Consider the following 22,927-nt stretch of genomic DNA (forward strand, 5'->3'; position numbering starts at 1 on the left):
AACAGTTTGACTTTGTCAAAGACACTTCCTAGAAACAAATTCATAGCCAACAAAACATCTCACAGCCAACAACAATGGCAAATCCATCCATGCTGCTCTTCCATGCTCAATAAACCAGTTTCTAAATCCTGCAAAAAATGCCATCAGGAAAACAAAAAAGGGCAGAAAAAGAGATGGAAACTACTTTCTAGGAATGGAGAATTAAACACCTCTGCTGGATTTTTGACCAGCAGAGAGGGAGAGAATTAACAGACAGATATCCCAGAGGGAAAAGACTGTTTCTGGTAAGCTGTCAAATCAGACTAGGAAAGACCATGTCTTGAAGAGAAAAAAGGAAACATCTTTCCTTATCTACTTGGCTGAAGTGAATCCAAGGCAAAGGAAAAAAAGCACTAAAAAATCCTGTACATGCACATCTTGAAAGAGTCTCTTAAACAGTGACCACAAAGAATGTCCAGAACTGTGTGTGAGCACAGAGCAGCTGCTACACCACATTTACTCCTTCTCCCAGCTTTCCTACACAGCCATTCCAGTGCTGCCATTGCCAGCAACAGGACAAAAACCAACTCCAAGCTTCTGTCTTGTGAGTAGCTGCTCTTCCACCGCAAATTCAGCACCCCAGCTCCTAAAATTAAACCCAAAGCTCTCAATTATTTGCTATCAATCACAGTAAGAGCCTCCTTTCAGCTGAATATTTGGCCCAAAAATAATCAAGAGAAGTGCACGGATAGAGGCAGCTCTGGGTGCAGTCCTGGATTCCTCGATCACAGCCCTGAGCCCAAGTTTGTCACCTCTGCATGCTCACCCCAATCCTGTTAAGCTCTGCCTGCTGTTAACAGCCCTGTCAGCACCTGTTGCTTTCCCAGTGGCTTGTCCTCACAGGGAAGTGTTGTGAAACAGGGATGACAGGAACAATTCCCTGCTCACCCAACAGCACATGGACACAGCCCACAGGGCCAAGGGCTCTGCTGCAGGGGTTTTGCTCTTATGCTTTGGGGATTTGGTGGTGGTGATCTTTCTTGGGGAGTTTGTTTTCGTTCTAACTGGTAAAGCAAATTCATCTTGGCTCATTCTGCTGTAAAACAAAGCTCAAAGTTTTAACACTAAAACCACCAGAGTTTGATTTCCTTCAGTGGTCCTAAGCTCCAGAATTTATTCAAACTTAAAAGAGTATTCAATGTGACCAATTCCTTTATCCCAATGGAAACAAGCAGCAGAGCAGAATGTTTTACAAGCTGGGCTTGTAACATCAGATCTCCTAAGTGAGACAGGAGCAGAAATGAGAGAAGAAACTTTAACAGGATCTCTACAGCTGAGACCATCCATAGTCCTTCAAATAACGAAGAAATCAAATACTAAAGAGAAAAAGGTTTTTTGGGGTTTTTTTGTTTTGGTTTGGTTTTGGGGTTTTTTTTGGTTTTTTTGAGGGGGGAAGGAAGGGACTTAAGTCCTTAATAAGCATCATTTGGCTGCAGATTAATTTTACAGTATAAAAATAAATATCATTGCTGTCAGCTAAATCAGAGCTAAAATGAGAAAAAGCTGGAAAGTCTTGCTACAGATCTGTGCTTTGTCCTCCCATTTCAGAAGGATTAACTTCTTGTACCCAGAGTTGTGCTCACACCCTCAGCATTACTGCTCCTTCTACTGAAAAACTCCTGCCTTTGGCCTTCCTGTTCCCTCACTTCCCCAGGATCAAACACCACTTACTCTGTAACTGATGTTACATTTTCCTGTCCAGCAGGTATTACTGGATCATCTCTCAACTTATCATTTGGAAGCTGGGGCGGTAAGAACTCCACATCCTTTTTCTTTGGAACTTTATAATACTTCCAAGTCGTGTCAGCTTCGTCCTCCTCCAAATTGACGGCAGTGCCGACGTACACGGTGGGCTCTATAACCTCGGGGAACGCGGCTGGGAAAGGCTGGGACAAGCCATCGAGCCTGTCCTCCATTGCTTTTGTGGGGACCAAGGGGTCTGGCGTTGGCATCTGGTAGAAATGTTGACTCTGGGGCGTGGAGGGAGCCTTGGGCACCCCCTCGTCGGCGCCGTCGCAGGGGTGGGGGCTGAGCGGCGGCGGCTGCGGCGAGTTTGCCAGCTCGGCCCCGTGCAGCTGCGGGGGCTTCGCTCCGTCGGCAGTTCGGATGTTGGCAAACCTCACTTGGCTGTCTGGTGCAGCCATCACAAGCCTCTGACTCGCTGAATCTGCCTCCATGGCAACATCATCACTGATAGATACACGATGATGAAAAGGAGTCAAAGGGCGTTTCTGTGGCTTATCCCCTTTGTCTTGCTTCTCATTTGTCTTGTGCTTCGGAGCCGCCGGCTGCTGGGGGCCCACAGGTGGGGCCTGCCCCTGTTGACCTGAATTTCTTGGTTTGAGATTTTTGTGCCTGCAGAATTAATACAAGGGAAAAGAGTCCACATTAATCTTTCAAATTTGTCTATGGTGTTCTTTTTCACTAGATAAGAACCTGCTTCTAGGCCATTAAACAGCCCGTGAGAGACGTCAGAGACCGAAACTGTTCCGAAGTGAAGCTGCCGCTTCTTTCCGAGCAGAATTGGAGTGACTTCAGCAACACTGTATGATTTTAGAATACCATTTTTTAAATTGTTACATATGTCCTATGAGCCAAACACACAAATAATATTCAGAATTAAGACAGTATTTTATAACTGCTTTAGCAGAAATAGATTGTCACATGAATACCTCATCATTTTTAACGTGTGCCAGCACTGATGAATCAGTAGAACAACGTAAGAATTAGTGAATGGCTTCTGGAGTTCAAACCCTGATACCAGCCAAGAGAGCTGCCCAAGCCTCACTGGGTTAAAGACTGCAAAATTAACACCAAGAACCAAGAAGCCAAGCTCACTCCTACAAAAGCCATTTCCAAGCTATTACAAGGCTTTTGTAGGTGCTTAGTTACAAATTTAGCAAGTGTGGGAAAAAGAAAAATGCAGTGTCTCAACTACATTAATACAGCTGAGTCTGTTCAGTGTAAATGCACTTGAGCTTAAACATTTCATCTGCAAGTTCAAGATGCCAACTTTCAGGACCATCTGACAGAATGCGGCACACGAAATACTGAAGTGTAGAATGAAATGTTTATGATTAAGCCATTGAACTGCAGGTACATGCTCCATGCCTGGGAGTTCTTTGCCACTCTTCCATTAGCAAAGTTAAGAAGCACTTGTATTGAAAAAACAGGATTAGGCAGGGATAAAAGGTAAGAGGTATCAAAATCTATTTTTACTTTAAACTCTTACACATATCCACATGTTTTTCTCCACTTAGAATTCAAAACACATGGAATAATAAGGAGGTTTAGGTCTTTGCAATTTCTCTTTAGGCAATTGCATATTTCTAATATACACCTCACATAGTTAATTGATTGGTTTGCTCTTAACTAGTGCTATCATAGCTAAATTCTCCTTGAAAAGAACATTTAATCCTCCTCCACACCCCAGCTCTTCTCAGGACACAAGTATTTCCACAGAACTTTAACCAACCATTTCAATAAGGGAGTTTAAAAAATGCATTTATCTCAAAATGCTACATCCTCCAGACAGTAATTTTTTCCTAAGATACCAATATTCCCTGCAAGGTAATCAGTGTAACATTTAAATCAGAGAGTGTTTAAACCTATTGCAACACTTCAGTCACCTAAAGATTAATATTCTGCCATAAGTACAGAAATTGAGAATTCAATGAAATTAATGCTTCTATTTATTTTAAATACCTGTATTAACAGTGTGTGGCATTGCAGCCTCCAAAAGGCTGTATATTATATACACATATATATATTTAATCTCAGACATTTTGCCCTTTGTTTTGATCTCTTTTTCCCCCAGCTAATATAAAAAACACACACTGGCATCCACTCCCAGAGGAGCAGTTTTCCACACAGCCACCCATGGAATGCCACCCTTCCCACAGAGCAGATCTGGGGGTTTTATTCTCATTATTAACAGCTTTCTCCCTTCAAGGCTACTGCCACAGCCCTGTAGAAGAAGTGCTTAAATCCTAAATAAATAGCATTCCCCTTCCCATTCCCTGAGAAAGCTGCCCATGAGATGGTGACTGCCCACATCCATATGGAATTCCAGCCCAGGACTTGGGAATCATCCCTGCACTGGCAGCAGGCCCCCCTCAGCCAATTCACTCGACTACAACCTCTGCAGTAACTCCTTGGGCAGAATTTCAAGACCTCCAATGACATTTAGGAGAGGAGATACAAATTTTGTTCCAGCTTTCCTCCAAGCAGCTACTGCTTAATTACTCCTGCAGGAGAGATCAGGAGCCTCTCCTGAGCACTTCAGCCCCGGCGAACACGGCTGGGCTGCGCCTCTGCCAAGTGCTGTACCTTGAACAATTGCAATTTGTCCTCTGCGTGGCTTCAACAAAATCCCAGGATGCCACCTTGTCAGCTGTCTCCTCCTCACACAAGCCATTTGATGTAGCAGAATACTTCCTCCTAGGATTCAATACCAGGAGAGTTATTTGGGAGCAACATATGTTCTTCTCTTATCTTCTGGCAAAGCTCAAGAGCAGTTTGGTGACAAGGGATTCAGCAAAGGAAGGATAAATAGCCTTTTCCTGACATTAAACTAAGTACATCATTCCTAAATAGTTAAAAAAATGAACTTCTTTAGAAATGGTTTATTAGAAGAGTAAAGTGCATTCCACCAGCAGTCACAGCACCCTTTACAGAACTAATTGCTACAAGGAACACAAAAAATATTGGTATTTTTGGCTTCAGAGGATAAGTACATACTTGTTCTGTGCTCTGTTCATGTTGCACTCTTGCCAGACTCTGTCCACCACTTGGTTGGCCAGTTTTCTGGGGATTTTGCCACCGTGATGGCTGGTACTGTCCGAGATAAATCCGTCCGAAACTGAGGAAAACTTCACCCATTTCTGGGCAGATTGAGCATCAACTGAAAAGCAGCACCAGAGGAAACATTCAGGCAGTGAGACAATGCAGTGTCTATCACTCCAAGTCAAAACCATAAGAAGAAAAGTATCTTCCTGACTCAGTGTTAGGAAATAAAAACACACAGAAAATTTAGGAATGGTAGCAGATTATTATTAAAACTTTGAGTTCATCTTGCCCACAGCTGGTGACACAGTTCTACCACAACAAACTTAGGACTAAAGAAATGTGATTTTTTTCCTACCAAGCCAGCTGCACACAGAGCACTGAATCCCTGCAAACACTGCTGTGTTAGGAGAAGCCATGGAAACAATTCCCTCATGCAGAAGCCAACTCCTTCCCACCTGTCTGAACTTCCTCAGGGGACGTGGGTGGCGTCAGGGTGACCGAGGACATGGCAGGGTCTCTGGTGGAAGCAGGCACTTGGTGGACCCCCAGGCAGGCAGTGGAGCAGTGGGGAGCCCCCACGGAGCTGGGAGCAGGGATGTCTGTCTGAGGGACCAGCACGAAGCACGCTGGGTACACCATCCTCACACCAGCTGCCAAGAGAGGGCATTGCCCAGTTAGTCACACTTAAAGTCATCAAATGCATCATTTCAGCAGGCACTCCTGAGCTAGCAGAGCCTTTTCTACCTACTGAAGCAGCTCCTTGGACAAAAAACATCTCTTGTCACCTCCATCATTGCTTGATTTGCTTTATACAGAGGATTTGAGTGCATTAATAAAAAGGGCTTTGTATAGGCAGAGATATCCACATGCTGCTACCTGCTTCTGTCATTTTGTTTTCTAAAGGCTGGGAAAAATCCTCTTTAGCATCATGTAGCACTGCCAGCATCCCCAGCAGCATGAGGGTCTCCAGCCATCACTGCACTACAAGCTCCTCACAGAGAAGGGATTGCATTTTCTGAGAAATCAAAGTTCACCAATCCACAGAACAAACCACAGCTTCCAGGGGCTGGGATTTTGGGAAAAACAGCAGATAAAGGCAATGCCTGAGTACATCAGGTTCTCCAGGACTGGTTTTGAAGACATCCCTAAAAGGCAAGTCTGCTCTGTTTGAATTTGCACAGACTCTGAAACAGGACAACCTGCTTTTTACTCAGCTTAGATGTATGTCAACAGTGATCATCCAGGAGTTTTTTTAACTCGCTTAATAATTTATTTTTTTTTAATCTTCCTTCTTAGGGCACATAAGAAAAATACCTCCTACTAATGGGTCTGCAAATTCCACTTTGAGCAGCAACTCATCGTAGATAATCCTGAGCATCAAACAGGAAAACAAAAGCCAACAACCATTGTTACAAAGGAACCAAATGGGGTCACTTCTGCATTCAGAATTTTGCAGGTTCCATCAGCCAGTTTATTGCAGTAATTAAAGGTAATCAAGCTCACCAACAAGGACTTCAACAGCAGCTAAAGAATCATCCTCCCAATCCATTTCTTCTTGTTTTTCCTCAGATCCCTCCTTCAAGTTGGATGTGACGGGGTAGAATTGCTTCCACTCCCCAATCAGCTTTTTTGTGGATGAATCAGAAAGCTTGAAGGACTGCCCTGTGAGTGTGCCATTCAACCCAAAGGGGCTCAGGATAACTAAAACAGAAACAAAAATCCATTGGAGATGATATTCACTCCACATTCCCTCTTCCCCTCTGCAATAGCAGCACTCTAATTTCAGCCACACCAAATAAACAACTTATTTGTTGTTTTGGTAAGTCAAAATGCAGCCTAGTCATGATTTACACTACACAAGCTTTTGGCAATAGGTTCCCATTGTTATATTTATAGGTACTGTAAGAATTGAGGAACCACAATAACAACTACAAATTAATCCACTCAAACAAGTAACAGGCAAATTTTCATCTAGGCTTGCAAGGAGTCTCAGATACAGGTGGGATAAAGAAACACTTCCAAATCCTGGCAGAGTTTAGGTGTTTCCTCATCCTTTCATTCAGCTGGTTACAACAACAGGGAATCATCTGCTTGGTGTTTAGTCCTGTCCATAGTAGAGAAGCACAGCTGCTGTTAAGTTGCATTCAGGAAAAAGAAGCAAGTTTGGACACTGAGCATTACTGAAGGTGTGTGGCCATGCAGGAGAGGTGATTTCTGCAGGGAGGGATCACACAGCCCCACTGACCAGACTCAGGCCCCAGCACTCCTCTGTCTTCCAGAGCACAGCCTGCATCTGCTGGGGGAACCACAGGGATTCACAGGCAAGGCAGAGCAGAGTGAAAAGGGGAGAGGGTGTGAACAGAAATCCAAAAATGGATTTCTGATGGAGGGTTGGTGAAGGTATCTGGGGGTTATAAGGTTGAAACAACAAAATGTTGAAGTCACCAAAATGACAGTACTTGGAAAGGGTGTCATGAGCACAAATGGTTCAATTACATGCCAAGAAATGAATATGCAAATGCTCCACCTGCACGGGGCCAGGACACAGCACCTGGCTGTGAGAGCACCGGGCACAGCTGGGGACAGCAGGGCAGGCTCTGCCCCCACTGCCAGCCTGGCCCAAGCCCTCAGGGAGCACCCAGAGGACGACTGCAGGTGCCACAGGCAGCAAGCCCACCTTGGAAGGGGTTGTTGGACTGCTGGGCCAGGGTGAGGTGCTCCTCACTGAGCAGGTACACGGGCTGGTGCTGGCTGATCTCCACGCTGGTGCACACGTTGCTGTCCCCATGCAGGAAGAAGGTGAACGAGCAGGACAAGTGCTCACTGCAAAGGCAACAGCAGAAAAGAAGTCTGAAGTATAGAATTTCAAGAAGTTGGTCTTTTTTCAGTAGTTTTCAGGCAGTTCCAAACAATATATTCATTAATGGAAGTAGTCAAAACATGCTACTATGTAAGTAGCAAGAAAATGCTAAATATATGTTCCCTTTACAAACCCAAAGAAAAATCAGGCACTAATTTTTCAATTTCTTCAGTCTGACACTTTATATTTTGCTGTCCTGAGGAAATTTAAACCATCATTTTTTACAAGACAAAAACCTGTAATTTAATATTTTTATACCTTATGCATTTATTTAAAATCTCTAGATATATTTCTGAACATATTTTATTTTTAATGAGGTCATATCTAGGTTGTCCTGTCACAGCTTCACTAAGCAGAATTTAATATCAGCCAACAAGTCACTTATTTAAGAGCAAGAAGAATGGCAACAGCTTTGAGAAGTGGTTTGGTTTTGTTATTTAAATTGAATTTTATCTTCGTGTTCTTGAAGCCAATCAAGTAACTAAAAATGAAATCCCATACCTACACACAAAAGGGAAGAGACAATCAATTAAAAAAAACAAGGCTCAAGACATTCTTAATTAAAGTCATTAAGGCAAGTGTCAATGTTTAATAGCAAATGCTTCACTGACAGCGTCTCTCATGGTCCAGAGTTTTAGGGAAAAAAAACCCAACAGGCTTGAACAGCAGAAACTCCCCAGCAATGAACATTTCTCCTTCCCACACCTCTGATTTAAATGCTGTTTCCCAGAGCTGTGCAGTTATTAGTGAGCAACTCCATGAAACCTTTTACTCCACAAGATCACTCTGCAGAGAATTTCTCAGAGAATTTTTGGGGCCCTGCTCTGTGTTGTTGCCACAGAAATTGCAGCTGACCCCTGCAAGGACAACCAGGAAAACATTTCATGGTGCATCCACATCAACTCCATGGTTTATAGGAAATATATTTCACCAAATTTTTTTTAAGGGCAGCAAGAAAGGAAGGTAAAGCCAAGCAGATCCCTGCCACAAATGGCACATCTTCTTACCAATCTGGAAAACCCCTTTTCCCCCCTTTTAAAGAAGCTGTATATGCACAACATTCCTCAGTTTTAATGGCTACAAGTTAATCCCAAGTGTCTGCCAGACTGATGCACTCCAGCAGGAAAAGAGCAGATGTTTAAAAGCAGAAGATGCTGCTCATTTGGACCTTAAATTAGGTCCAACATCACAGCCAGAGAAGGACCAAGGTCAAGCAGAACCTGAGAAGAACTTCATAAAGTGCTGGTGAGAAAATAAATCTTCCTTTGTACAGAGGGAGCAGCAAAACCCAGCTCAGGGAAAAAAAGGGGGATCAAGCCACTGATTTTAGTCAGTCAAAAAGCAGATACTGGAGAGGGTTTTTGCATAATCTAATGGAAAAGACACTCAACGAACTACTGCAGCCGAAAAAGGAATGCAACATCACTGTGTCCCAAAAATACAATCTGATCCCACCAGCCAGTGCCAGGATGGCATGAAGGCCCTGGCACATTCGTGTTCCTTAGTCTAAAAGCCAGGCTGGCATTCCTGGGAAAGCCACAAACAGCTCCAGGGCAGGGAGAACCCACAGGCACCAGAACACATTAAAACACAACCTCAACTGCTGCAGGTACTGGGAACATTTTAGTGCCATTTCCAAGATGTTTGTTTCCCAGAGGGAAACTCTGGGATGGGGAACAGCAAGGGGAAAGAAAAGTTTCTGGAACTGGCACAATCCAATCAATCCACAGAAATGGATATGGGTTGGTCCACTCTCACCCCCAAACCTCAGAGTCGGGGAGGAGAAAGTTGGAACAGTGACAAAACACAAAGCAGATTTAAAATTGAAGACCAAAACCATCCAAAAAGTATAAGAGAACCCTCAGAGTTCTCATGGAAGAGCAGAAGGAACAGCACATTTTTATTCCAGCACCTTCAAGCAGGAGTTGCAGTGACCCCACTGAGGAGCTGCTCTGAGGGAGAACAGTTCTCCAGCTTTGCTCATCTGCTGTTCAGGTTAAATGGTGTTTTAGGGGCAAAAAAGGCAAGATCTGGATGAATTATGAACTGCTTTCTAACAGCTGAAACCCACACTGCTCAGGAATGCCAGGAAAGTTACATTTAAAACATTTAAAAATGCAGTGAGGATGGAGCTGAGCATCTTGGTGATGCCTCCAAGTGTAACAGAAGTCACGTGGCCAGGACACACCACTAAATTCTGGTACAGAAATCTGATTAAACTGTAAACCTTATGCAAATGGTGGAATACTGATTTTCCAACTGAATATGATTTTTCAAACCATATTGGATGTTTTAGGACTAAGGAGGTGACAGTGCCTTGGTTCCCTGTGACAGACAGGATTCAGAAGCTCAGAATTAGCAAGATAAAACTTAAAAACAAAAGCATATATTCCCTATATACACTTTAAATGCAATTAAGCTTCACCTCTTGTAAACAGCCCATTGTTAGCCAGATAAAGGGCAAACAATCATGGCATAATCTGATGGAATTCAGATAAACCAAGACAAAGGGAGGCATCAGCATGATAACAGAAGCATTTCAATTCATCACACTGCAAAACCAGTCCCGAGGAGGAGCAAGGAAAACTCAAGGTCACCATGCAAAAGCCAAATCCAAAAATACAAACAAGAAAAAAAGAGCCCAAATCAGATCTCTTTTCTCCCCCAACTCAGCAGGGGAGAAGTTTCCAACAAAATAATCCAGGGAGTGAGCACCCAGTGCTGCCACTGCCATTGTTCCCAGCTCTGCCTCCATGGCATGGACAGAGGATCCACTGCCACGGTTCATCCTGGAAAACCCAAATATCGCCCGATTTCCACTAATCCTGGCTATAAATGTGAGTGTTAAACAGCAGAACAATGCACAGCACCTGGCGGGGGGGGATTCTTTTAGAGGAGCAGCAGAGTTCTGGCCAGGAGGATAATTTGTTTCACAGGAGAAATACAGAGTTAAAAAGGGAGGCTGGGAACTCGGGATAAGGGAAACAGATCCCACCCGGGACACAAACTATCCCCTTGAAGCACCAGTGTGCTTTAAAACAAAGGTTCACCTGAAAGGCAAAATTAACACTTCATGGACTCAAATGCAGTTTGTTTCTTCCGAGCCAGTCTGCTCAGAAACTGCTTCCTCACATTTCAATTATTTCCGGTCACAGAACTTAAGAAATAGCAATGCATGTGGAAATAATCACAAGAAATACAAATAAAGAATCCTAATTAAAACAGGAAAAAAATCAAAACCACAGGGAAGCTCTTTGGAGGGAGTGGAGAAAAGGAGGAAGGAACATGAAGAACCAGAGCTCGACAGAACTGGATGCCCCCACATAAATTATTGTATGGGCTTAGCAAGAAACTCTACAAACATGCAGGCTTTTTATTATTGTTTTGTTTAAATTAATACATTTGAACATCCTCCAACTCTTAATGGCTGCCAGTGCACAACCTCAGCTTGGGAGGAATATTCCAATCTAATTTAAAAAAAAAAAACAAAAAAAACAAAAAAAAAAAAACCCAAAAAAAACCCAAAAAGTGGGTGTGTATATATATACCCACCATTTCTCTAAGTCCTCTAATCTTCTCAATAACTCACCTCACCTTTTTAGCCAAAAATCCTAATCAAGCTAAAAGTCTGCCATGTATCACTTTGGGGTAAATAGGCAAATTGTCTTTACAATTCAGTCAAGGACACAGTAACAGAATCAGGCTGGTGGTTTCCTGCCTGCTAACGGAGAGTTCATCCTATTTTTATTTGCAGACTATTTTGGGTAGCTCAGAAGATCACTGGTAATTTGTGCAGAGCATCTCACCACTGAAAAATGAAAAAAAAAAAAAATCTCTACACCTCAACACTTTGAAATTTTATTCTGCTTGAAGAGAGAATCAGTGATGTCCTTAAGGTCAGATATAGAATAAAGAAAATCTGATGCTAAAGTCAGCATTGATAACCTCTCTTTTTAGTATTTTTACCACTACCATCACGTATTGTTGAACATATATTTATTCAGAAAGTTCTGAAACAAAATCCTAATTCTCAAAAAAACTCTTTTTGTCCTACCATGAACATCAAGTTGCTCGATTCATATTTATAATTAATTTCATTAAAGTCCAAATCACAGAATTTAGGTATCAATAGTCCAGTTATCAACTGATTTCCGAGTAGAGATATGAAATGCCATCAGAACAAGGATTCTTTATGACTTTTTGATCTGAACACACCAGAATTCAATTAGATTGAGGTCCAACCCTGAAAGCAACTTTAAAAACAAATAAAAATAAAATAAGAATGAGACTCCTTGGGAATAATGCTATTTGAAGCAACCTTCAGTCCTCATCTACACTCCATTAAAATACATTTGTGTAAAACCATTTGATTCCCCCATGCTCCCTCTTCACTCTAATCACACAAAACAAAGATGTTTTCGTTTCAGAGACAAAGGATTATGATTTTATGGATGGGAAAAAAACAGAAGCTGCTGTGGATAAATCCAATACAATTTCTACTTCTACCTTTTTAAGAATAGCTGAAGGGTAGGAGGGGAAACCACACTAAAATCCACATCTACAGGAGGTTTCCATTAGCAAATTTGAAAATATCTTGTTGATAAAAAGGTAATTAGGTCTGGTTTTGTCTCCACATTAGGATTTCTGTAGAGCTTTAGATCTTCAAAGTGCTTCCCAAACATTGGCTGCATTTAGACCCCACTAACCCACACTCAGATCAGCTCCTCATGACAGCACCAGCACAAGGAAGGCTCCAACTAAAAGCACATTTTAATAGTAAATTTTAAAAAAAATCCAAACGTTTCAGCTGAAAGAGAAAATGTTTGTTTTATGTAATTACTATCTCCTGTTTTCCTAGCTTGTCTTTGTGAATTACTTCTGAGTTGAAGTGGGAGCAGCTTATGCTGCCAAAGCGCTGCTAACCCAACCAAAATATTTACAGAATGCTGCTGAAGTGCAGCCCCTCCCTGCACGGGCAACTCTGCAGTGCTGCTCCTGTCCCAGCGCTGAGCTCGGCCCACTCTGACCCAGCCTGCCCCTGACCTTTCCACAGGCTCATCTGCCCTAGGAGCACCAACACACTGAGCTGAGCCCCTAATTCATTCATCATCCTGCACCATTCTTTCAGTCAGGAATAAAATCATAATGCTTTTTCTCTTTAAGCTAGGTCTTACAAGCTCTTAAGAGATAAGCATTATACTTTTGATAGCTTAGTTACTTTAGGTGGTATATAAGAAGTAGGGTGGTTCTTGTGATAGTGCTGGAAACAAAAAGTTTAAATAAAAGGCCAAAAAAAAAGCTTTTCATAGAGAAAACTGAGTTAGGGTAAGAAGTTTTTGCTCTTGTTAAAACAATTCTCAAAAGCTATCACTTTTTTTGTTGCCTTATTTTTCTAGTGCGTTGCTTAGGTGGGACTTTTTGGCTTCTGTCTAATTAGCTATCCTTCAGTTTGAGGTGAAGTGCCCAAGGTCCTATGAAGTGTCTTTTAACCAAATTGAGGAGAGAAACTTCTGGGCTTTTTTTCTTTTTAAGGAGACAAAGGGTAACTTGTTTACTTCATCAACAGGGGGCACATTCCTACAAAATGATTGCCAAAAATGGGTACATCTTGGCCAGTGTGGGGCATTTTCCCCCAGGATCAATCCCAGAACTGGCTGACAAGAAAGGAGAGTTCCCAACCCTCAGCACCAAAGGGAAGCTTCTCCCAAGAGCTGTCCTTCACCACTGGGTGCCACTGGAACAAATTCAAAGCACCAAAGAACCTCCTTTTGAAAATCTGACAGTTCCCTTCCATAATAAATTCCTGGGATGGAGAACACAGTCTTACAATTAAATAGGATCTTTTGGAAAGGTTAAGGTAACACATACCCCCCATGAAGCCCTGAGTCTCTTCCCTTCCTGTTTTTCATTTTCTTTTCCTTTTAACCAAGCTAGGATACAACAGAGCAGTTATTTGGGACCACTCACACTTCCAGGTGCAGCAGGAACACCACAGGTACTGAGAAGAAGTTTCTTCTTCACCTCCCTCCCACCTTTGCTGCTCCAAAAACCCATCCTATTTCAAACGTGGCATCCTCAATTCCCACTCCCCATCCACAATCCTGAATGGCCAAACTCCCCAGTCTTAATTCTGTGCAGGAAATTCGGTGTGCTTGTGCTGTGATCGGCAAAAGAGAAAATAAGTAAAACACTAAAACCAGTCAGTGAACCTCAGCAAATGCACAGCTACGTTTTCCAGGGAGCTGCAGGTTCTGTACCAGAAATGAGGGATCCAGAGCTGGAATTCCTGCTGCTCCTCTCTCTGGACACAGCCATGGAGCAGAGATGTTCTTCCAAGCATCCCTGAGTAACTCCCCATGGCCAGGCAGGGAAATACAGCAGAAAGCTGATTTTGATGATAACACAAAGCAGAAAAACATAGCTAATAGCAAAGTAGAAAAAACCCTTCCAGTTCAAAGCACATCATTAATGACTCCTGTCAAAAGGCTCTCCAAAGCATTCTTTGTGGCTGAGGATGTTTTGATTTGACTTAGACCTGAGAGTTAAAAATATTTATTTATTCCATAACTGAGTTATGTGCACTAAAACAAACATAAATGTAGCAAGAAATCTGTATTCCAGAATAAGCCACAGTTGCCTTAGACTGCCACATTTTAAATTAACTTCATTATTAACGGGCTTAGCTTCATCCCAATAAAACCAACTTTATTTTTATACACACTAAAACTCCAGTATGGTATTTTAAAAGGAAGCAAACTGATTTTTTCAGAAGGCAGCAAGAATTCTATATATGCACACAAAGGTATATATTTTTCTAGATACAATTATAAACAATACTTGAAAGAGTTTGCTTACATTCCTGTATTTCAGAACTTAAATGAGACTAATAAACCTGTCACCTTGTATTTTAGCATCCTTTAATTTGAGGCTGCAAATCTCAATTATCTGAACTTGAGCTTTCACAGGGAAATATATGTGTGCTGCAAAGAATAAAGATCCAGAACATATTTGGGAAAAGGATAACAGCTCTAAACATCCCTGTGTTCCAAAGCCAGGGGAACAGCTTTCCCTGTATTGCTCTTTCCCATCCTGAAACATTTACAAACATCTTGTTAAGCCAGATTTTTTTCAAAGTTCGAAATGGAAATGTATTATAAAATTGTAATTTACAAAATCTGAAGTATCTGTATGGCTTTTGCATTATTTTATTGTTCTGTGAACAAAAAGAGCAGATTTATACTTGAAAGCTAAAAACCCAGAGCCACATCATTTTTTCCTTTTTCCTGATGAACCAACTACCAGTGTAATTTAAGCTAAATAAGAGAAAACTGCTTTGTGATGTAAAGTGCTAAATTTGTCTGCTTGTAGTCTCTGTAGCAACCCAATATTCCAAAGAGACAATCATGTGATCAATGCTCTCAGCTCCTGCTGTTTATCCTGCACTGTCCTACTTACAGCAGCTCTCAATTCCAGCTGTCTACAGCAAAAGGAAAAACATCACCTGCTCTCCTGCCGGGACATGATGCCAGAACAGCCTCATTAGAGCTGCTGTAAAAAAATGTTGACATTGTTTGATTTCAAGATTAACATAGGGAGAAAATTTACACTGCAAAGAGTTGAGCAGCCTTAATAGAAAATATTTCAGCACTATCACTTGGCTTCAGACTACATAGACATAAATAAATCCAAAACCTGTGGGTGAACCTTGTTTTGGTAGTTAACTCTCTCAAGTATGAAGGAATTTTTGAGCTTTAGCACCCAAAAATCTTGTTCTGTTCCTTAATAATAATTCTTCCCAACAGCATCCCAGGGGATCAAGAAGTAAAATTCTCTGTTCGTGAGGAAAGATGGCCATGGGAACTGGGAGAAGGGAAGCAAACAGGGCAGAAATGTGGGTTAAAAGCAGCATTCCCTTTGTCTTAAGGGCAGCGAAGACCAGACAGGCAGGAGCTGATCCCACCCACGCTGTTCAATGCCAATACAGACATTTCTGATTGCACACCAGGACCATTCCCGGGGCCCAAATTTTTAAAATACCCCCCAAACTCACACTGCAGCCATGGCCATCCCAATTCCAGCCTGCAGGGCTGCCACCAGGCTTGCACCAAACTCAGGAATCACACCCAGAGTGCCACTTCTTCCTCATGGCAAGATAAGGTAGAGGAAAAAAAATCCCTGTCTCACCTTCAAAACAAGATAACTACATGTACAAAGGTTTAAAATAAAGCCAAATTGGTATTCTGGAATATTCTTCAGCAGTCACTTCCCATGAAGTTATAAATTTATTATTTTCTATTTCCATGGGAAATAAATGGTGGCCTGGCATTCTGAAATCCTGAACCCACACTTGTGGTAAACAGAATTATCCTGAAACCTGTGCAGCAAGTTATGATAACCTTATCACTTATGAATTTCCAAGTGGCTTGTGGGGTGGTTTTGTATTTTTTGTTTTGGGCGTGTGGTGTTTTTCTCTGGTGCTTTTTCACCATTTTTAAGTGAACTCGTCAGACACAAGTTCTGCTTTGCCACCCACTGCAAGTGGCTGCATTATTTCCCAATTACAAAGAAAAAAAAAAAGCAACCATAAAAGTAATATAGCAGCTGTTAGCATTCTAGACTTTTAGCTGTCTATCAGATCCACCCACAAATTCAGGATTACTCAAATGTTTGCTTACTGCTACTTCAATTGTGTTAAAGTTTAGCAAGTTGTAATTATTACCAAAAACTCCAGGAGATGTCCCTCACATAAACACTTGGAACTTCATTAGGAGTGTCATATTTGACCTATTTAATTTGTATCTAAAATAGCATTTAATCCGACAGCTTTCCTAATCATATTTATTCCAGGTATAGCCCAGTAATGAGCAAGAGGAACAGTCTCATCCAAAGGCAGTTATTGAAGCAATCCAACCAGCACAGTGGGATGGAACAGATCACACTCTCCATCTCACATTTATGAGGGGATTTTGGAATGAAACATACACAACCACATCCCTGAAAGCAGTAACAAAACAACTTCTTGGAAAGGAGAAAAGAGAATTACATTCCTATTTGTCAAATTTTAATCTAATGTGTAGTCATTTCAACCACATTAATGAGCTTCTGCAGTCTCCAAGTGTCCAAAACAGGTTGTGACAGAGACAATGACATTTTTTTTTTGTTTAGTTGCAGCAAAGACCTTCAGCAAAATCCTCTCTGTGGTTTTTTATTCATCTGGAAAACTGAAATCACCCACTTAAAAATGGGCAACAAGACCCCAGCATGGACATCCTGCTTCAGGGAGCTGCTCCATCCCTGCCCTGCCTATAAACAGGAGTGGAACCAGCACACGTGAAACCCTCAGAGAGTTTCACCAGGCAGGGTAATGGTGAACTATAACACTAACTTCTCTTCTTTCAAGTTTCATACTAAATAATCAGTCTCTCATCCAACTACACTTCCTCCACCTTCACACTTTCAGTATCCAGATCCAAACTCATAATCCTACCTATAACCACTTCCAAATCTTGAAAAGAATGTTTACTATATTCAAAGAATCTATATCCTAAAAAAAAAAAACTTTAAAAAATTACTAAAATATTTTTTAAAAATTACTAAATAGTTTAATTAATATTTAACCCTAAAATTTTTACTTATAACTACTGTTCTTAGGAACCTTATTTAAAAATGAGTTTAAAAAATCCGCCAATTAAGATTTAAACTATAACCAAACTCTAACTGTACCTAAATAAGATAGTTCCAGGTCTATGAACTTGTTCTCAGATCAGATTTCACCCATCCATGAGTGCCTCACTTTGCCCAGTGCTGCTCTGAGCAGCAGGGGAGGGAGGGAAGAGCAGGTCACGGTTGTTACCGCGCAGCACGTGACTGCACAACGCAAACAGCTGAGGGGTTACTGCTCCCACAGCAAAAATTTTAACAGATCTCATATCATAGAGGTTAGTTTAATAAGTTTATTTGTTTAGGAGTCACATCATTAAAGAGTGAACACTCAGAACTAGCTCATTCTGACTTCCCTGCTCATCCGCCACACCAGCGTCAATTATGAACGTTCAGGACTTTCCTTTTAAAATTAAAATGCACAATGATACACAATGCACAGACTTCTTTATTTTAATATAACCTTCCACAAGGAGAAAAAACCCACCAGAGCAACAGACAGGAAGGCAGGGCTGCTGGAGGAGCTGTTATCACAGCCCAACACCTATTAGAAATCACAGCCTCCCTCCTGGCTGCTGCGCCGCCACCGCCGGCTTTGTTAGGAGAGAAGAGCACAGAAAATCTCCTCTTCTGGAAGCACATGCTTTCAAAGAGAACTGGGAAAAATCCAGATGGGATCAGCTTCAAATGAAAGAAACAGCTCTATTTGCACATCCTTCAAAGGGACAGACAGGGACAGAGTGGGGCTGAGGTCCTGCAGCTCGCTCAGCCACAGCCCCAGAAAGCCCAGGGGAAGGAGTCACCTCCACACCAAGGGCACTGCCTGCTCCATTTCCAGCCAAATTCCTTGAAACTAAAGATTTCCAGCAAGAACAACCAACCTGATTGAAATCTGCAGCTGTAAAACACGGGGAACAAGTCTCTAGAGTGAATGGCCAAGCCTCAAAGTGCAGGGTGAGATAAATTATGATCCAAAGCACACTGGTAGCAAACTTCACATCCCCAGGATACCGAATTACCTCAAATTACACAGGCACAGGAATTCCTTCCCAGGGTTTCTGAACCTTAATGCAAAGAACAGTCCCAAAGACAGCAGAGTAATATGGGATGAAAGACAAAAATACAGCTTCAAAACTGATTCTTAAGATCTGTGCATCAATGCTCACAAACACAAGAGGGGCTGTTGGTGGTTTAGTTTGGTTTTTAATTAAGTCAGCCACAGCTACAAAAGAATTTAAAACTTTGTATAGGTTTGGCTAATTAAATGGATTCTAAGAAATGAAAAATATGTAGAAGTTATATTAAGATTTAGTTTTTGTTAGTTTTAGGGCAGTGTCTGGTAGGAAATGTATCAGCACCCCAGGTGCAACATCCAGAGCTTTTTCCAGGCTGGCTGCAAGTCCCTTTATGTAGGGTTTGCTGCAGTGTCACATTTAACTTTGGCCATGAGAGAAATGGTCCTTTTACTACAAGAGTGTTCCAGACTTTGGAGCTACAGAGGTGGCACCACAAAGCACCCATGGCAGTGTTTGGTTTTCACCCACAAGCCTGAACTGACCCCTCTGAAGAGCCCAACTTTTCTGAGAGCAGAGATTATCCCAATTCTAGATATTCCTAGGAGGGATGAGCCAAATTTGCCACGAGAGCACACATGTGTTCACCATTCCCCTACTTCATTCCAGAAAAGCCAGTGCTCAGAGCATCACATGGTATTGAGCTATCTGGTAGGAAATACTGAAATTTCAACAATAAAATATCTTACACAGATCTGTCAAAGCTATTTACATATTTTTCCTGCCGTTCTGAGCTACATATGATGAAATTGTGTGAGTAAGCACACAATTCCTTCAGTTATTTTCATCGAGCATATCGACATTCTGACCTTCTTCAAAAAAGAATCAGAGCCTCCAAATTAAACAAACACTGCTATTTTATTTTAAAAGCTTTCATCAGCTTTTCCAGCTGCTCTAGAGAGAGCTTTGTAGAATTACTCTAAGAGAATCCAGGACATAACTAATGCTAGTTTAAAATGGCAATTTGGTCAACCAGTTCCTCAAAGGATGGAAAGCCCAGACTGTGCCAATACAATATTGGCCAAAATAGTTAAAAGTAAACTCTTTACTCTTGATTTATAGCAGAAAAAAATGGATGGACAAGGACACCTCAGAGAGGAAACATTTGCCCTGACCAGGGTGGAGAAAGAAATGCCTGGAACTAAAGGACAAGTTTATACATAAATTAAAAGCAGCAGTTCACAACTACTAATAGAAACACACACAAACATGTGCTTCTGCTTCTTTTCAGCTTCTAAATTTCTTTCAAGTTTAAATTTATTGCAGAAGATGCCAACAATGGCCAAATCCACACCCAACAAGTAAAGCCACTGATCTCAAAATTTCCTGCATGCAAGATTTAACACATACATAGACACACACACAGAAAATAGCCACACAAAAAATCCCATCATCTAAGCTTTAAATTACTTTGGATTTTAAAAGCTGATTTGGGAACAGCGATTAAACTTGTTCCAGCTAACCTAGTTTTTATTCATTTCATTATTTATTGCTAGGCAACATAGACCGTGTCAAACCACGTTAGAACCATGAGAAGAAGTCCTTCCAATTTAGATCAAAAATTCTCTCCTTGCCCTCCTCCCCCCAGCATGGAGGCCACATGGATTCTTTTAACAGCAGCATTCCCACACACCATCCTTTTTCTGACCAGAAGCTGACATTCCAAACTCTCAGCATCTCACATGGGATGCAATTTCTCCAAAGCTCAGGTGGGAGCTCTCTGATGAGTCTTTCTTTGGTGTTAGCAAGCAGAACTAGTCCCAGTCACCTGCAGGTCCAGGGCAGGTGTCTCTTCATTCAGACATCTTTTTCTTCCTTTCTGGAAGACTCTACCTTCTTTCCCAACACCCATTATCCACGGTCTGGACACGGGTACCAGCACAGAAGAGTCTGTTTACCATGTCTAGCCTTACTTCCTTTCATCACAAGTTCTGAAGAACTCCATAAAAACAGCAAAATAAGAAAAGCAGAGACCCAGGCTTCAGAATAAATCATCCACAGGAGTCTCTCAATCAAAGCTTTCTTCTAGCACAAAGAATAAACCCTGCAACTTCTCCAAGAGAGCAGAATAAAGTTCCTACCTCTTGTTGATGGGTTTCTCATCCTTCTCGTACGGCTTGACGAACCATTTGCCGATGCGCACGAAGTTCCTGTTCATCAGACACCTCTCCAGCAGGTTGTGAACAGCTTTGAACAGCAGAGTGCGGCACTCGTAGGACAGCCCGTTCTCCCAAACCCCATCTTCCTCTTCTGCAAGGCACAGGGAAACAGAACACAGCTTTCAATTCCATCCTGCCACTTCACACACATCACAATACCCTTTTCTCTCCCGCAAGCCTTTAAGAGATATTCACAGCATAGCACGCAACCAAAACCAGCCTGTAACGTTCAGATAACTCTGCTTACTCCTGGATGGAACTGCTAAAAGTGATCAGCTATAAAAAATCTCATCCCCCACAGGGAAAGAAATTCACCAGTTATTTGTACACAAAAGGAAACAAGCAGCAGCAGCACGTTGTGTTTTGCAGCCTGCAAGAGCACTGTGTGATCTGTCTGCGAGGTGGCTTGTGTTTTACTCATCCTGCAGAATTGGTGACAATTAGGCTTAAAAATGAAAAAGCCAGACTTAATAGATCCTGGTGGCTTTGAGCAGCACTGACTGAAGAAAGCCAGGAACAAAATTCAGCAATCAACTGACTCTCAATGATCAACAATTTGCTAGAGATGATGAAAAATGCTCAGATTCAGAATATTGCTGAGAGCAACATGACTCTCACCATAAGACTCACAACTGCCATTTTTCTTTTTAATTCAACATTAAAAATGAAGACATTTAAGAAGCCTAGCCCTGCTTTCTGATGTACAAAGAAAAATCAGCAAGACAATGCCCAGTTCCTACCAATGGGATTCTGAAGTCAAACACTGGCATCTTCTGTGCCCCACAAATCAAACACAGGCATGGAATCCAACTTGCACAAGCCAAGTTGACTTGCCAAATGGAAAAGCAAGTTTTATAACAAGAAGCTGAAACTTCTTCCACCACTCTGGCTCCTGCTCAGTGTTTGAAAAGGGTCTAGAGGCCCTCAAAGCACGAGCACTGGCACTACAATTCCCTTACCCAGGTAAAACAAGGGACATCTGAAAGTTCCTGGGTGTCTCCCAGGATACATCTGATATCATTCATCCCCAGCAACACTGATAGGAGGATAATATTATAATAAAGCTTGAGATACTGTCCCTAAATCACTGGCAATCAGATCTTACCTTTCTGGCTCTAATTCCTCGTATTTTGTGGTTTACATCTATCCCTCATTATGTGCTCCTGGTCTCCTTGGACTAACCTAGCAGAGTTACTCTTCAAATGCCATTGCTTTTATACTCCAGGTAGCAGCAGAGACAAGAAGTTTGTCTGACATAGATAAGGAGACATATTTTTACTCCAGTCTCTGGATAGTCATGGAATAATTTAGGTCAGAGGGGACCTGTGGAGGTCGTTGCTCCAAGCTCCACACGTGAGAACAGGTTGCTCATGTGTCACATCCCCTGTCCCTGCACATCTCCAGGGGCTGGAGTCCAGCTCTGGCTCAGCAGCACAGTCTGACAGCACTGTTCTGCCTGCTGCCCCCCCACACACAGCATTTTGGTTCCCCTGCTCTGCTCCATGGTCAGGAAACCTCAGCAACACAGCCAAGTCCTTGCATTTTAAATCCCCCTTGGAAATAAGCCCCTTCACCTTTCTCTGGAAGCCACTTACAAGCTTAAAAGGTTACAATATTATTAACTAAAGTCTTGATATCCTTAAATTAGAGAGCATCTAGGAAACCAGACACCTAAGAGTTGTAGTTAGGAAAAAGCCATACAGATTATTACAATAAACAATATTTAAGACACAGATGACAGAGAAAGGAATTTCAATACTACTGGAAGCAGAACACGGTGACCATGTTTGTATTTTGCTATATTCCACACAAGGCCAGTATTGTGAGTTAAAGAAAGTTACTCCCAGTAACTCTGAGGGACAGAGTAAGAGTAAACAAACATGCCCCATCATTTATAAAAGACGAGGTGTGCATCATTACAGATGAATCATTCCATGAAATAATTTTCTGGGAAAGACAAGGAAAAACAAGGAGCAGCATTTCCCAAAGCAGAGACCTCACCACAAATTTCCCACCCCACCACCATACTCAAACGCTGGAATGGAGCAAAAACTTGTTTTTAAAAAACTGTAAAGCTACAAGATAACACAGTAACTGACTAAAGAAACATCACACACCGCTCTTGTAACAAAAAGCAACAAAAGTCCAAAGTCAAAGGGTGTGAAGTGCCCTGCCAAGCACAGAGGTTGCTCCCCAGCTCTGGTGGATGCCCAGGCACAGCCCTGTCCCAGGGGCAGCAGCTCAGCTCCAGAGCAGGACCAAAAGCAGCTCAGCAGAGCAAACATTAACTCCTGAGCTCGCTCATATTGGACTTTAGCTGCACAATAAACTCCTCACCATTTCAAAGG

The 22,927-nt window shown here is 42.0% G+C and overlaps 1 protein-coding gene across 1 annotated transcript in view; it reads right to left on the minus strand.

Moving 5' to 3' along the window:
* Positions 1–22,927, minus strand: part of MED13 (mediator complex subunit 13) — a 53,206-nt gene that overhangs the window by 20,973 nt on the left and 9,306 nt on the right. Inside the window, exons 3-9 of the mRNA XM_002199200.7 lie at positions 20,502–20,670; positions 7,505–7,650; positions 6,331–6,528; positions 5,283–5,477; positions 4,780–4,942; positions 4,369–4,479; positions 1,711–2,394 (exon numbers count right to left, since the gene is read on the minus strand). Of these exons, the coding sequence (XP_002199236.4) occupies positions 1,711–2,394; positions 4,369–4,479; positions 4,780–4,942; positions 5,283–5,477; positions 6,331–6,528; positions 7,505–7,650; positions 20,502–20,670 (1,666 nt within the window). The remainder of the gene's footprint in view (positions 1–1,710; positions 2,395–4,368; positions 4,480–4,779; positions 4,943–5,282; positions 5,478–6,330; positions 6,529–7,504; positions 7,651–20,501; positions 20,671–22,927) is intronic.

Source organism: Taeniopygia guttata, chromosome 19 (genome assembly GCF_048771995.1).
Source record: "Taeniopygia guttata chromosome 19, bTaeGut7.mat, whole genome shotgun sequence".
In the NCBI taxonomy this organism is placed as follows: Eukaryota; Metazoa; Chordata; class Aves; order Passeriformes; family Estrildidae; genus Taeniopygia; species Taeniopygia guttata.